Source organism: Babylonia areolata, chromosome 29, assembly GCF_041734735.1.
Source record: "Babylonia areolata isolate BAREFJ2019XMU chromosome 29, ASM4173473v1, whole genome shotgun sequence".
NCBI lineage: Eukaryota > Metazoa > Mollusca > Gastropoda > Neogastropoda > Buccinidae > Babylonia > Babylonia areolata.
This window is the reverse complement of record NC_134904.1, coordinates 17,443,497-17,459,507: the sequence shown is the minus strand read 5'-3', so window position 1 is coordinate 17,459,507 and position 16,011 is coordinate 17,443,497. Positions and strand designations below refer to the sequence as shown.

General features: G+C 42.5%; 1 protein-coding gene across 2 annotated transcripts in view; it reads left to right on the top strand.

Moving 5' to 3' along the window:
- LOC143274775 (UPF0764 protein C16orf89 homolog) overlaps window positions 1-1,046 on the top strand; it is a 46,576-nt gene extending 45,530 nt beyond the window's left edge. For both annotated transcript variants that reach the window (XM_076578699.1, XM_076578698.1), the window contains exon 9: window positions 502-1,046. In XM_076578699.1, the coding sequence (XP_076434814.1) occupies window positions 502-593 (92 nt within the window). In that variant the 3' untranslated portion in view covers window positions 594-1,046. The remainder of the gene's footprint in view (window positions 1-501) is intronic.
- Window positions 1,047-16,011: the final 14,965 nt, after the last annotated feature.

Sequence of the window (16,011 nt, the reverse complement as noted above, 5' to 3'; positions counted from 1 at the left end):
ATATGTATATATATATATGTGTGTGTGTGTGTGTGTGTGTGTGTGTGTGTGTGTGTGTGGTTCGGATAAAACAATAAACCGAGATTCCTTGTGCAGTACGCACTTGGCGCACTGAAAAAGAACCCATGGCAACAAGAGTGTTATCCTCTTCAAAATTCTGTTGAAGAAATCCACCATGATAGGTACACAAATATATATATATATATATATATATATATATATATATATATATATGCAGGCACTCAATGCGTCACTAAGCGTGTTGGATTATTCTGCTAGTCAGGCATCAGCCTAGCAGATGTGGTGTAGCGTGTATGGATTTGTCTGAACGCGGTAACGCCTCCATGAGAAACTGAAACTGAAACTCCGTGTGTGTGTGTGTGTGTGTGAATCTTACATCCGGTCGGTATCATGCCCTTGTGATGGGTCATTGTGTAAAACTGAATGAATAAAGACCAAATGTCAAGAAGTGTTACCATGATTTCTTTCTGATGTCTGCAGACGGCTGTCTGTCCCACAAGACCGGTCTGGGATTCGGGACTGTCTCCCTTTACACACGCTATCTCATTCGCCAGCTCTTCATCCACCAATGAAAACAGAGCACGAGTCCAAGCAACCAATGAAAAAGCACTGAGGACGCTTGCACAGCCCGCTCCGAGTCGACATTGACCAATGAAAACTGAGGACGCGAGAACCCACCCCCCTCACCACTGGTTGCGCCCACATTGCAGTCACGTCCACCAGTGACATTGAACAATGATATCTACTGACCGATGAATATTCCAAGCTGAGGGAAAACCTTATTCACTGAAATAAAAACCCTCTCAACATCCACGTTGACTTAGAAAACCCCTACTCTTTGATGTTACAGATTTATTTTTCCTTCCGCTGTCCTCCTCCCACCTCCCCTTTTGCATTCTTTCTTTTAAAGTTTATGAAAATTTGACAGTTATGCATTCCATTAGCGCGCCATCTTCTGTGTTCAAAAAGCAGTTCGTATCGTATCCAGACACGTGCTATGGAATTAAAAGTATGTGTGCTTACCAGTTAACGTGTATCTGCTGTTATGCTTTCGTGTGAGATTACTGGGTAGCATGTGAAAAGAGAGCAGAAAGAAAGAAAGAAGAAGATAAAGATATATATATATATATATGAAATGAAATGGACAGAAAACATCATCACGGCCAATCGCCTCCAAATTGTTCATACGTTATGGGAGTGAACAACGACAACAGCAATCATCATCATCATCATAATGATATTCATAATCATGATAAAATGCAACAAAAGAAATTGGAATTTAAGACAAATTAATAATGGTAATAATGGTTGTCATGTTGAAAAAAAAAACCCATAACAACATAAGTCTTGTCCTCTGGCAGTCATGTTGAAGAAATCCGCTCTGATTGGTACACAGATATGTATGCATGCACTCAAGGCCGGAGTAAGCGCGTTGGATTATACTGCTGGTCAGGCATCTACCAAGTAGATGTGGTGTAGGGTATATGGATTTGTCTGAACGCAGTGACGCCCTGTTGAGAAACTGAAACTTAAACAGGGATGATAATGTACACAATAAATACATAAACGCAAACAATCACCCTTTTCACCCGAAGGACACACACACACACACACACACACACACACACACACACACACACACACACATGCGCGTAACATGATTTCACCCGCTCACAGTGATTTTTGTAGTTGTTTTTTTTTGTTTTTTGCATGGTTTGTTTGGTTTTTCTTCTCTTTTTTGTTTGTTTGCAAAGACGCTAAACTAAAGAAAACCTGTGGAATACAAAGACTAAGTAATAATGTGGATATTATGATATTAACAAAAAAAAAAAAAAATGACATCCCCACTCTCTCGGCCAAGAGGTGTTAGGACGGTCGGCGATGGGATGGTCCCTAAAGGTCAGCTAGTCCTTAAGGCCACAACACTAACAGTCAGTGCAATCTTACACCTTAGTTTGAAATGGCCTCGAGGAAACGCGTCCGCTTTGGAAGCGAGAGAATCACAGCATAGTCGCTAGTATTTTCTCCCCTTCCACTAGACCTTGAGTGGTGGTCTGGACGCTACTCATTCAGATGAGACGATAAACCGAGGTCCCGTGTGCAACATGCACTTACCGCACGTAAAGGATCCACGGCAACTAAAGGGTTGTCCCTGGCAAAATTCTGTAGAAAAATCCACTTCGATAGGAAAACAAGCAAACAACAACAACAACAGCAACAACAACAAAAACTGCAGGAAAATGTTTTTAAAAATATAGGTGGTGCTCTAAGTGTAGCGACGCGCTCTCCCAAGGGAGAGCAGCCCGAATTTGACTTAGATAAATCTGTAAAAACAAAAATGAGTAATACAATACAATGCAATACAATACAATACAATGATTTTCCATGACAGTGGATAAACCATTAATTCCTCAGCTGTCACTTTGCTTCTGACCCAGCTGTAAGCTTTCGAAAAGCAAAAGCTGAATACTAAAGCACATAAAAACTTCAATCAAACACTAATCAGTAAATTAGAGAAAGGATGAGGAACAAGTTCAGACATTGCCGGGGCAGGTTGAGACAGTGCCGGGGCAGGTTGAGACAGTGCAGGCAGGTTGAGACAGTGCCGGGGCAGGTTGAGACAGTGCAGGCAGGTTGAGACAGTGCCGGGGCAGGTTGAGACAGTGCAGGCAGGTTGAGACAGTGCAGGGGCAGGCAGGTTGAGACAGTGCCGGGGCAGGTTGAGACAGTGCAGGCAGGTTGAGACAGTGCAGGGGCAGGCAGGTTGAGACAGTGCCGGGGCAGGTTGAGACAGTGCCGGGGCAGGTTGAGACAGTGCAGGCAGGTTGAGACAGTGCAGGCAGGTTGAGACAGTGCCGGGGCAGGTTGAGACAGTGCAGGGAGGTTGAGACAGTGCAGGCAGGTTGAGACAGTGCCGGGGCAGGTTGAGACAGTGCAGGCAGGTTGAGACAGTGCAGGCAGGTTGAGAGTGCCGGGGCAGGTTGAGACAGTGCAGGCAGGTTGAGACAGTGCCGGGGCAGGTTGAGACAGTGCAGGGAGGTTGAGACAGTGCCGGGGCAGGTTGAGACAGTGCAGGCAGGTTGAGACAGTGCCGGGGCAGGTTGAGACAGTGCAGGCAGGTTGAGACAGTGCAGGGAGGTTGAGACAGTGCCGGGGCAGGTTGAGACAGTGCAGGCAGGTTGAGACAGTGCCGGGGCAGGTTGAGACAGTGCAGGCAGGTTGAGACAGTGCAGGCAGGCTGAGACAGTGAGGAGGCAGACAGACACATTGTCTAAACCTCCCCCGTCTCAAACTGCAGCTTGTGGGGTGCTTCTGCGGTTAATTAAACTAGCATTGTTTCAACATGACATGATGTGAGTGATTAAGCTAAACTATTACAAAACAGATTCTGATATTTCTGGGATTTTCTTTTGGCAAACTTGATATGAATCAGCTGCATCAGAATCTCTCCGATAATCAAATTATTCAAAAAGAAATTATATATATATATATATATATATATATATATAGAGAGAGAGAGAGAGAGAGAGAGAGAGAGATGCATAGATACATAGATATATATATCTTTACGTTGCAAAATGGTGGCTCGTCACGTGCTCGATGAGTATCCGTATCATCATCATCTTCATCATCATCCCTCGCTGCGTGCAGTCCTGTTCCCGCTCAAATTTTGAAGAAGGAAGTGCTTCATCTATTTTCTTTATTGTTGTTGGGTTGCTGTTCTTTTTTTATTTTATTTTATTTTATTTTATTTATTTATTTTTTTTTTTTATTAAAGTATATTTCTTTGTTGTTGTTGTTAATGTTGTTGTCGTTGTTGTTTGGCCAGGCAGTCTCCGTTTCCAATCTTCGGGTTGTTTGTAAGACTGCTGTTCTTCAACAACCAGTCAGTGACATGGTAACCATTGGTATCGGCACGGGCTGTCTATTGTTCAGTGTGATCTGCAATGTGGTCTTTTTAATTTAAAGCGGACATTGTGCATACTTGGCGTGTGTCTATTCAGTAGGCCTATTTATTATGTATTATTTATCTATCTATTTGTTTATCTATTTATTAATTTATCTATGGAATTTTATGGATCTATTTATTCTTATTGGTTCATCCATTCATTCAATTATCCATCCATCCGTCTGTTTATCTATCTATCTATCTACCCATCTATCCTATCTGTCTGTCTGTCTATCTATGTATGTATGTATCTATGTATGTATGTATGTATGTATGTATGTATCTGTCTGTCTGTCTATCTGTCTATATATCTATCCATCTATCTATCTATCATTTGTTTACTTGTCGACTTATTCCTGCATGTATCAGTTCATTGCTTTGAGTATTTAATTGCCCATCTTGTCATTTTAGATAGCTGTTGATTTAATGAGTTATATATATATATATAATCTGTTGTGATGAAAAGAAATCAAATACAAATACAAAATATAAATACAAATTCTGTTATATATATATATATATATATATATATATATATATAACAGAATTTGTATTTATATTTTGTATTTTGTATTTGTATTTGATTTCTTTTCATCACAACAGATTTCTCTGTGTGAAATTCGGGCTGCTCTCCCCAGGGAGAGCGCGTCGCTACACTACAGCGCCACCCATTTTAAAAAAAAAAGCATTTTCCTGCATGCACTTTTATTTGTTTTTCCTGTCAAAGTGGATTTTTCTACAGAATTTTGCCAGGAACAACCCTTTTGTTGCCGTGGGTTCTTTTACGTGCGCTAAGTGCATGCTGCACACGGGTCCTCGGTTTATCGTCTCATCCGAATGACTTGCGTCCAGACCACCACTCAAGGTCTAGAAATTTAGCCCAGGAAGCCAGAACCACACCCAAATTTATATATATTCAGGTTAAATTTTGAGTGGAACTCAACCGTACGATGAGATAGCGGGAATTCCAAAGAGCGAAAGAGTGTGTGTGTGTGACAACTAATCTGGACAAGTCTGCCGTTAACCTTCAGCCACCGTGTTCAGATGTGTCAACTAAGGACACTAATGCCAGTGGAGGGGGAGAACATATCGGCGGCTGAGCCGCGATTCAAACCAGCGCGCTCAGATTCTCTCGCTTCCTATGCGGACGCGTTACCTCTAGGCCATCACTTCACCTACTTGCATACATAATATCATATTTAAAATAAATAAAGTTAAAAACCAACACCTATTTTGTTAAACAAAACAAAATTTTAACAGAAACATAAAAAAGTCTGAATTTTCGCTGTCACCTGGCAGCTTGGTCACAGACTAGACTTCTAACAGGTGACGTAATGTTATTTTTACGTCATCTTCCTGACCTTACATGACGTCTTCTACTACGTAAATATATCATGTTCCAATTATTTGAACTTGAACTGTCCGATGTTTTAGGTCTTGAAGACCTGTTCATCGCTCCGTGTGGGTCATCAGTTGTACATACTAAACTTTGCATGCGTGGCTAATTGGCAAGACGGATTGTACTTGTCTGGCTTGTTCTTCCAGCAGACATCCAGTCTGTTCTTGAAGGCATTCACCGACGGTGCCAGGACCACTTCGTCTGGGAGACTGTTCCACGTTTTGTCTTTGTATACATCTCTCTTTCTCACTGTCACTCTCTTTGTGGGTATCTCAGTGATCGTGTGTAACCACCACTACGACAAACCAGACTGGGCAGCTCCATGAATTAGAGTTCCCAATGAAAACCCATGGATGTGGCTTCTCGCGTTCAGTCCAACAAAAACTGTCCCAAGTTTACACATCCAGAACAGTTCTCTTCTTTTCAGCTCCTCCACTTTGTTAACCTTCTCCAACGCTGTCACCTGTAAAAAGCTGAGGTTGTCGTCAGAAGGGTGAGGGGTGGAAGAAACATGGGCAGCGACCGAACACTTGGTGCCTTTCCTCAGTTTGCAGTCGCTTTTGTGGTTTGCCCATCTCTTCTTAAGATCGTAGGAGCATTCCACATATTGTGTCTCCGGGTGTAGTCAGCAGGTCAATAGATATTCCACGTTTGGCGTGGTGCAGGAGAGGTGTTGCTTGATCTGCAAGCGCCTTCCATCCCAAGGAGAAATGATATGGTCTGTGAAGTGGCCATGACTGCATGTGTCACAGCGAGGAGCCTGACATTTGAAGAAGCCTCGGATGTTGTCAGGGCCATGAACCACAAACCGCCTGGGGACAGTGGGTTTGTACATACTGCCCAGGTTTCTGTGGCGTCTGTCTGCTGCAATTATCAGGTGTTGGGGGAAATTTTCTTTGTTTTGGGGGTCAGCATAGGGTAAATTGGTGTTAATCAGATGATTTCTGATTTGGAAGGGAATCGTGGATCAAATGTAGTGACCCAAGCCAGTTTCTTTGGTTTCTTTTTTTTTCTGGTGGCAGTCAGCAGTTCTCTTCTGTCTCTTCCTGCACTTTTCACCTGATCAGACTTTGCCTTGTCAAAATTCCAACCTGCCAAGGCAAAGTAGCGGGCATACTCATCAAATCTATGCTCAAGCAGGCCGTCTTCACTGCATATCATGCGTAGTCTTATCCCCACTCCTGTAATGAGCCCCTTGAACACTGGAGGAGGATGGCAACTAGTGGGGGGAAGGTAAGCATGAGAACTCTTGCTGTACACATCAGTCACTATCTTTCCCTCAAGCATAGACAGGCCAATGTCAAGGGAAGATGCCGTTTTTCCACATGATACCGTCCACTGAATGTTTGGTGGGTTGAGAGAATGTAAGTGATTTTCAAAGACTCCCACATGAGCAGGATCTAACAGGATAGTGATTCCATCACCCCAATATATATATATATATATATATATATATATATATGCATTCATTCATTCATTTACTTATTTATTAAATTGAGTACATATGTAATGAAAGAGCAAAGCAATGAACAGTGCTTTCAACATTAAAATACCAAGGTTTCAACAAGAACAAAGGAAACAACGAAAACTAGAAAGTGATGGATACATTTGTGGGTTCGTTATCGTCGTGAAGAAAGCTATCAATGTGATAAGAAACTCTAGGGAGACTGATCCAATCTGTCGTGTATTCCTTGGTGGTGAACCGCACTGAGAAGCCATTGAAGTACTTCTTCAGCATTTCCCTGATGTTCGTTGGTACAAGGTGCATCTCGAGAGCCAGTTGGATTATCTCATAAGGAATTGACCCGTGCGCATTTGCCAAATCCAGCCATACTGCGTCTGGGTCCTTTTTCTCTGCCTTTGCTCTTTGGATTGTAACCCAAATCATCATAATAATACAGCGAAAAAGAAGAAGACAGTTATAAAGTGCTTTAAAACACATCACTCGTCAGTCACACACACACACACACACACACACACACACACACACACACACACACACACACACAGGGAGAGAGAGTGAAAGCAAAACACTTCATATCATATTCTAAAGGAAGCCAATGCAATTCATTTTCAATGGGTGTACAGTGATAAGACTTACATGACTGTGTATCACTGCAGAATAAAACTGTGAACTTTTTGGAGAAGTTTTGGGGACTTCCATTGCAGCCAGCAAGAAGAGAATTGCAGAGGTCTAATGTATGGAGCTAACGCGTCAAGGTTCATGGTATGTGGCCCGGTTTGTGTTTGTGATAGATTGATACAGTGTGACACTTTGATCGAAGTGAAAGCCAATGCCCTGCACATAATGAGAAAACAAGATGACATCGTTTTTAAGAATAAAGCAGGGAGTAGATGAGAAGAAACTAGATCACAAATGAGAGGGAGAATCATACTATTGTGTTTCTGCTGCCTTGAACTCACAGTCTAGATGATACCTTCGCATGTAACCAGGAAATCCACCACCTCTTGAAAATTCACGTACCTCCTCTTTCCTAGCCATGCCCTTTAGCCCACAGACACAGAGCCTGTTCCTGTTCATGCACACAGAGTGAGCAGGTCACTGAAGCAAAACATCTCAGTGTTGGTCTTTGCTTCTTCACATGCTCTCACCGTATGGTACACGCTTCCAAGATCACACATAAAACCTAGCACCTGATTATAATACAAGAATGAAATAAAGACCCCCTTTTGTTCTTTCATTTCATCCCTCCTTTTCACTCACCTTAAGACATTTAAAAGCGTTAGCATCAAGCAAGTGTTCAGTGCATTTACTCCACAAATTATTGAACTTTTAGCAGGAATACCCCACCCCCACCCCCACCCCCGCTTCCTTGACAGTGCAAGCCATACTTTTAACATTTCTAGTGTCTTTACTTCCTTTGCTTTCTGCTGTTGCTCCGTTGCAATGGACCGCACCATATTGTGAATGCTTCCCAGATAACAAATTGAAAACCTGACACGCAATAGATAAATTACAGAAGAAAAACTACCTTCTACCTCTTCTTTCGTTCCATCGTTGCTTTTCACTCACCTTAAGAAGCGTTAGCGCCAAGTTTATTTTAGTTTATTTACTAAACGATTAAATTTGAGCAAGAATGTTTCCTTCCTTCCTTGACAACACAAGCCGTGCTTTTAACATTTGTAGTGTCTTTACTTCCTGTGCTTTCTGCCGTTGCTCCGTTGCAATGGACCACATGTAGATAAGTGGACTGAGGGAAGAGTTCAGCGGCAACACGAAAACAACCAATGCATCATAGACCTTGTCCAATACCACAACACCGCATGCAGCAATCATCATCACCAGTCTCAATGAAAGCCAAAATACAGCATTTGTGGTGACTGTCTTTCCAATCAAGAGCACGAAGTGTATGACCATCTTTTTGTGGGTTCAAGTGCAAACTTAGACTTTGTTCTGTCAACAATGTCTGTTACACAATTCCTGGCTGTCTGAAAATTTCCCATTTGACAGTGAAACTTGTGGCACGTCAGTGCCTCTCAATTCTCCTCTCTCGCTTGGCCTCCAACAGCTCTGGTCCCACGGTGTTGTACCAAGGCCACGGGGGAACATCGGAGATCAGGCGCCGAGTCGATGGGGCGTGCTTGTCGAGTACAGCGCACAGGACAGTGGATAGCTGGTCAGCAGTCGGCTCAAAAGGGATATCAGTCAGAAGGTCAGCTTTAAATGAATCTAAATCAACTGAAGTCAGTGTGCGCACCTCACTGTACGCACGGGGAGGGAAGGGGAGGGTGGTGGTGGTGGTGGTGGAAGATTTGGTGAGATTCAGATGACATGTCACACCTTAATGGTCAGAGGTCAGGGTGTGATCGACAGTGGCAGACTTAAGGAGGCAGTCTTCATCTCTGTGTAACACCCAGTCGACGATGTGACCAAGGAATCTGTGTGGAATGCCTGAGAGAGAGAATGAAGGGCTGACTGCCTTTCCTGTACCTGTGTGTATGTAACATTGTGCCTTTCCTGTACCTGTGTGTATGTGACATTGTGTCTTTCCTGTACCTGTGTGTATGTGACATTGTGTCTTTCCTGTACCTGTGTGTATGTGTCATTGTGTCTTTCCTGTACCTGTGTGTATGTGACATTGTGTCTTTCATGTACCTGTGTGTATGTGACATTGTGAGGAAGAATGGAGTTTGAAGTTGGTTTCGCTGTGTTTTGTTTGTTTTGAATTATGTATAGCCAACATTTGGTTCAGGGGTAAGGGAAGGGTGTCGATAGAGGGAGGTAGGTGTGAAAGGGAATTAGGAAATAGGTGGAACCGTAATGTTTTCAGTGTTTTTCGCTTGTTTGTTTATTTGTTTGTGTTGTCGTTGACTAAATAAAATGTTGTGAATCTTTACCTGGTGTGCCCTGGTGTTTTCCTTGGTGTGAAGTCTGGGAACCGATTTCTTTCTTTCTTTTTTTAAGATTGTTGCCGGTGTAGTTTGGAGTTGGCTGAGTTCTAGCCTTGTTGTCTCGTGCCAACAGACGATGAGAAACTACAGATGGAATGGAGAATCGTTGTGTTGTGTTGCTGCTGCCTTGAACTCACAGCCTAGATGATACATTCACATCACGACAATGTCCAGGAAACCCACCACCTCTGGAACACTCCTATACCTCCTGTCCTAGCCATGCCCTTTAGCCCACAGACACAGAGCCTGTTCCTGTTCATGCACACAGAGTGAGCAGGTCACTGAAGCAAAACATCTCAGTGTTGGTCTTTGCTTCTTTACATGCTCTCACCGTATGGTACTCGCTTCCCAGATAACAAATTGAAAATCTGACACCTGGTAATATATAGATTACAGATGAAAACTACCTTCTACCTCTTCTTTCGTTCCATCGTTGCTTTTCACTCACTTTAAGAAGCGTTAGCGCCAAGTTTATTTTAGTTTATTTACTATATGATTAATTAGATTTTAGCAGGGATGTTTCCCTCTTCCTTGACAACACAAGCCGTGCTTTTAACATTTCTAGTGTCTTTACTTCCTGTGCTTTCTGCCGTTGCTCCGTTGCAATGGACCACATGTAGATAAGTGGACTGACGGAAGAGTTCAGCGGCAACATGAAAACAACCAATGCATCATAGACCTTGTCCAATACCACAACACCGCATGCAGCAGTCATCATCACCAGACCCAATGAAAGCCAAAATACAGCATTTGTGGTGACTATCTTTCCCATCAAACGTACTGAAGAGTACAGTGATCTTTTAGCGGGTTCAAGTGCAAACCTGAATTTTGGTGTATGTTTGCACACGATTGTGTGAGCAATGACGATCGTCATGTACAGTAAACAGTTAATTACCCCAATAACAGAGAACCATCTGATTCCAGAAGTAGTGTCATAGTGATCAAATAAAGCCAGACGACACAGACCTGACTGGCCAAGGAGACCCAAATGTGAGAGTCCGGGCAGGAGAGGTATTGATGACAGTGTCATTCCAATAACCCAGGTTACAGTGCATGCTACAGGTGTTGAAAGTTCATTGAAAGGTGTTATATATCTAGGACAGCACAGGATAATGTAGTGGTCCAACGTGATTAGCCACACAGTCAACACGGAAACCTCACTGGACAGAAGGGAAAGAAAACCACTGAGTTTGCAAGTAACGCTGCTGGTCCATGTCTTTTCTACGTGGATGTATTGTTCACGGAATATTTCGTCGGCAAGCACAACAATACTGACATGACTTCCCATACAGATGTTAGCACTGTGCAAACTGACAGTGAGCGTTAAGAAAAAAACTTTGAAAGGGGTTTGAACAGCATATAAAGCTGCAAGAGAAGCCAAATTACCTAAAGTGCCAAATACACAAAGGAACCAAAAGAAAACCCTCTGCAGTCCAGTTGGTATCAGGTTTTGACACGATGGAAAAACTGTGTCAGGTACAAAACATTTAATTTTATCCCAGTGACTTGGAAGTAAATTTTCACAACAAAATCTGTAATTAGATGAATAAATTTTCCCCAAATGACCGCAGCCTACCAACAAGTCCATAGGAAAGTTGCTAACTGGATTTCCTCTCATGTCTAATTCTGTCAACAGTGGCATATTCTTAAAACCCGTGGAACTGATGGTTTCAAGGCCGGAAAAAAATAGCGTCACGTATTTAATACTGGGGAAATATATAGATATTTCATCTTGAAGTATGTTAAAGTTAGTGTTTGATAGATCTATTTCTTTCAGTGAATAATGAACATACTTCGAAACTTCATGTGTCATGTGACTGAGAGGATTATTCCTCAGTTGCAGATATCGTAAGTTTGGTAAGTCAAGGAGAACAGTCATATCAAGACTTTTCAATTGATTGTTGGCAAGGTCAAGGGATAGCAAGTTAGAAAGCTTGGTGCTTAAAATTCGCACAAGGGAACAGGAGGACAAATCCAGGTGAATAAGATAAGCACTTTGTCTGAAGTCAGCCAGTGTCATTCCGGAGCCTGTTGCATCAACGTACCGAAGGTTAGGGAAGAGACCTGCAGGAAAATAACCACTGCATACAAAGGAGTGACCTTGACACAAACAGTCATCAGGACACGTCATGTCACACATCAGTTCATCATCTCTCTGTGGGCACTGACTCCAGCCATCACACAGATGGTTCTCATGCACACATATTTTGGAAGCCACACATTGATAAAAACCAGGAGAGGTCGTTTTCTCACAGTCCTGTTCATCTTCTCCATGAACGCAGTCAGAAAATCCATTACATCGTGTGTAGACAGGGAGACAGTACAGCCACTCAGTCTTACAACTGTAGTGAGTGTCAGAACAGTACTCGCCAATGTCCATAATCTGCTGAGTAAAGTAACCAGTCCCATCCAGACTGATGTGAAATCGTTGTGGTCCATTTGTGTTTCTGACTTGATTGAGGTAATCACTGTTGTCGGGACAGTTGATCTCATCAGAATCATCCAGGCAATCTGAATATTCATTACAACGCTGGCTGTTCAGTATACATTGTCTGTTTGAGCACCTGAATTCAATGCAGGAAGGATGCTCACAAAATGATTCGTCGCTATCATCACTGCAGTCCTTTATGAAATTACACAGCAGAGTATAGTGCACTGTTGTGATATCATGCTCGCATTGAAAAATAGTGTTCAGGTGTGTATTCCTTACAGGTTGGTCCGTAACAGAGTCACGCATATCATTCACGTGGTAAATATCACCGCATGACAAAAATGTGTGTGTCACATAACCAGTAGGACACTGTGATATCATCTGCTGTGTGTTATTAACAGCTGTCTGATTTGAATGTAAATGTGCCAGGACAATCTGTGGATGATATTGACCAACAGAACGTATTCTTGTTTCACAAAGTGCCACTTCACCTATATTCTCAATATCTGCAATTTCCCTCGCATATTCAAATTCCATCTGACAAAGAGCACGAGACTCTGCAATCCTTGAAGGGCGATATGATGATTTAGCTTCAAAATGATCCATATTGTAAACCAAGGTGTTGTCAGCCCATTTACGAAACTTACTGTACACAAAAGGCAGGTGCGTCCAGCCTGATAAGTAACCAACAAGTGTCGAAAACCAACTATAATGTTTCAGAATATGTAAAATCTCTTCTTGTTCCTTTCGTGATTTTATCGAAGCTAATCTTCCACCCATCTTTTTACATGCAGTAACCGCCAGGTTGATGTGTAAATGCGAGGATAATATGGTCAGATTGTAACACTTTGTTTGTGAAGCCACCAAACCTTTGCAGTCTGGACTACTGAAAGGGCAAGATCCTGTTTCATCTCGCCCGTCTTCACACTCTGGCTTCAGGTTGCAGTGTAGAAGAGGTTGGAATTTGGAGTAGTGATTTACAGAACAATTGAAAGCACCACTGACTAGCTGTTGGGGTTGATCCGTCACATGCAGGAAAGAAAACATTATCTTGTAATAAACTGGGATGTATGAGTAATGAAACCGTATTTGAAGATAGGAGGTCAGAAAGGCATGAGCTGGTGTTGAACGTTCAGTGCACACGTGAGCAATGCTTTGCTGAGTTGTCTTTGGTTTTCTGTAAATCACCTCCATATTATTATGCTCACTGCACAGTTCTGGTTGGAAAGATTGTTGAACACTCAGCATGATCACACTTCTGTTACCAGTCTCCAGTATTTTATTCAAATATAGACTGTATGTTGTAGAGAAATATGGTATTATTATATGTGCAGAATATTCATATACGTACTTTGAGACAAAATTGTGGGACGTAATTTTCTCTAAATCAATCCTTAGTTGAGGATTGTTGTTGTTTATCATTGACATCTTATTAAATCTAGATTCAAAAATCATTTCTTCAGGGGTATGGTAATTACATTCCAGCTCATAAAAGTAGTCGGTTATTTGTGTTTTCCAGTAACGTTGATCACACCAGTAAGAAAGACGACGGATACGAGCACGGATGAACATACCTTGTGGAGCTGTCACATGCATTTTACAGAAAGTTGTAGAGTCTGTACACACACCGTACACTGCCCCCTGATGTGTGGTGAACTCTGGCAAGTCAGTCTCACAGTCTGACGCATTGAACTGTAGAATAGTGCTGTCTGTCTTGTTTGTCTTCATGAGATGTTCCACCCCTGGACAAACGTTAGTGACGTCTGATGGGGCAGGAATGGTGTTGGCGTTGTGCGGCGTTCCCTGGTGTTTAATGACGTCAGCATGGACATGACGACGGTAACTCAGCAAACCACAAGCCACCAGGAACAACGTCATGTGACGAAACATACCACGTGCAACGGTGGTTTTATCTGGCAGCAGGTCTGAACATTTGGAGTGCTCTTTGTTCTTGTGGTGACTCTGTTGCAGACAGTGCTGTGTGTTGTTTCCTCACCTGATCTCAACACATATTTTAATCACTGTCCAACTTCATCAGAGGAACACAGTAATAGCAAATTGAATGTTTGGGAGCATGTGCATTTCTTTTGCTTATGTTTGTAACAGTTACACCAACAATAAGACATTCATCATCACGTCACTTATGCATGAAAATCAAAATAGAATTACAACCTAATACAAATACAAGTGTGTCCATCTACACTTTCACTCCCCTTCAGACGCACGTTATCAACGTTACTGTTACTGGATTGTGATTTACATTTTCTGCGTATAAGTCCAGACGGATTTTAAACGTTGTACAATAAAGTGTATTTCATCCTCAATCATTCCCATGTGATGACGGGCGCAATAGCCGAGTGGTTAAAGCGTTGGACTGTCAATCTGAGGGTCCCGGGTTCGAATGACGGTGACGGCGCCTGGTGGGTAAAAGGGTGGAGATTTTTACGATCTCCCAGGTCAACATATGTGCAGACCTGCTAGTGCCTGAACCCCCTTCGTGTGTATGTGCAAGCAGAAGATCAAATACGCACGTTAAAGATCCTGTAATCCATGTCAGCGTTCGGTGGGTTATGGAAACAAGAACATACCCAGCATGCACACCCCCGAAAACGGAGTATGGCTGCCTACATGGCGGGGTAAAAACGGTCATACACGTAAAAGCCCACTCGTGTCCATACGAGTGAACGCAGAAGAAGAAGAAGAAGAAGAAGTTCCCATGTGATGCTCCTCATCAATTATATCTCCCGCGTCCTTGCCGTCCCTTCTGCTTATTCCGATCTGTAGTTTATGGCTTCTAGAGACGAACTTTTAAAGTGAATAACAATCATTTACATGAACAGACGAATATAAAATCATTCCCGCCTTCTGAAAACTTCGATGAGCGTTTACTCTCATGTAGCAGTCAGTGAGACCTGGAAGCATGTATTATATTTCGCTTCTCTTGTTGCGTAGTCTGCTGTCACTTCAGCGCTAACAGTTTGATTTATATTTACTGACATTGATCCCAGCACGGTGTGCAAGCTACAAACGTTCGACTTTCATAGATATATTAAATTTCGTATTGTATTGTATTGTATTGCTGTTTAGCCACAACAGATTTTTCTGTGTGAAATTCGGGCTGCTGTCCATAAAATTTTGAGTTTCTGACTTGATTGAGGTAATCACTGTTTTCGGAACAGTTGATCTCTGCTTTCAAGCGTATTTGTTTTTCCTATCAAAGTAGGTTTATTTACAGAATTTTGCAAGGGATAACCAGTCTGTTGCCGTGGGTCCTTTTACATACACAGACCATTTCTAAAGAAATAACTCAAAGCACGTCTTCAAGTTTACAAGGCATCATTGGAAGACTGGAAGTAGATGGCCTTCATGTGAACATGTACGTTGCAAGAGGACAGGCAGCATGCACTAGCTTGATCCTCTGTTCACGTATTCACTGCATCGTTTGCACGTGAGCAAGAAAGCACTGTTCAGAGTTTTAGGGCTGCACTTATTGGTGTTGATTTGAAGACATATCACGCACGGTTTAAGTCTGAAAGTGTCAACCATCCAGTAATTTTTTGTTTGTACCTTTGGCCAGTCAACACTACTGCACACACACTCACACGCTCGCGCGAGCGTGTGCACGTAAACACACACATGCGCGCACGTACGCTCAAATACCTACCACGAGAAGATGACGTCATTCATCAGTTGGGCTGGACTGATACTGTGAAGAAGCAAACGTGAAGAAGATTATGCCTACCTAGTAACCTACCTTTTCTATCTGCATCTTCTATCGTTGAGTTACGCTGCTGGTCA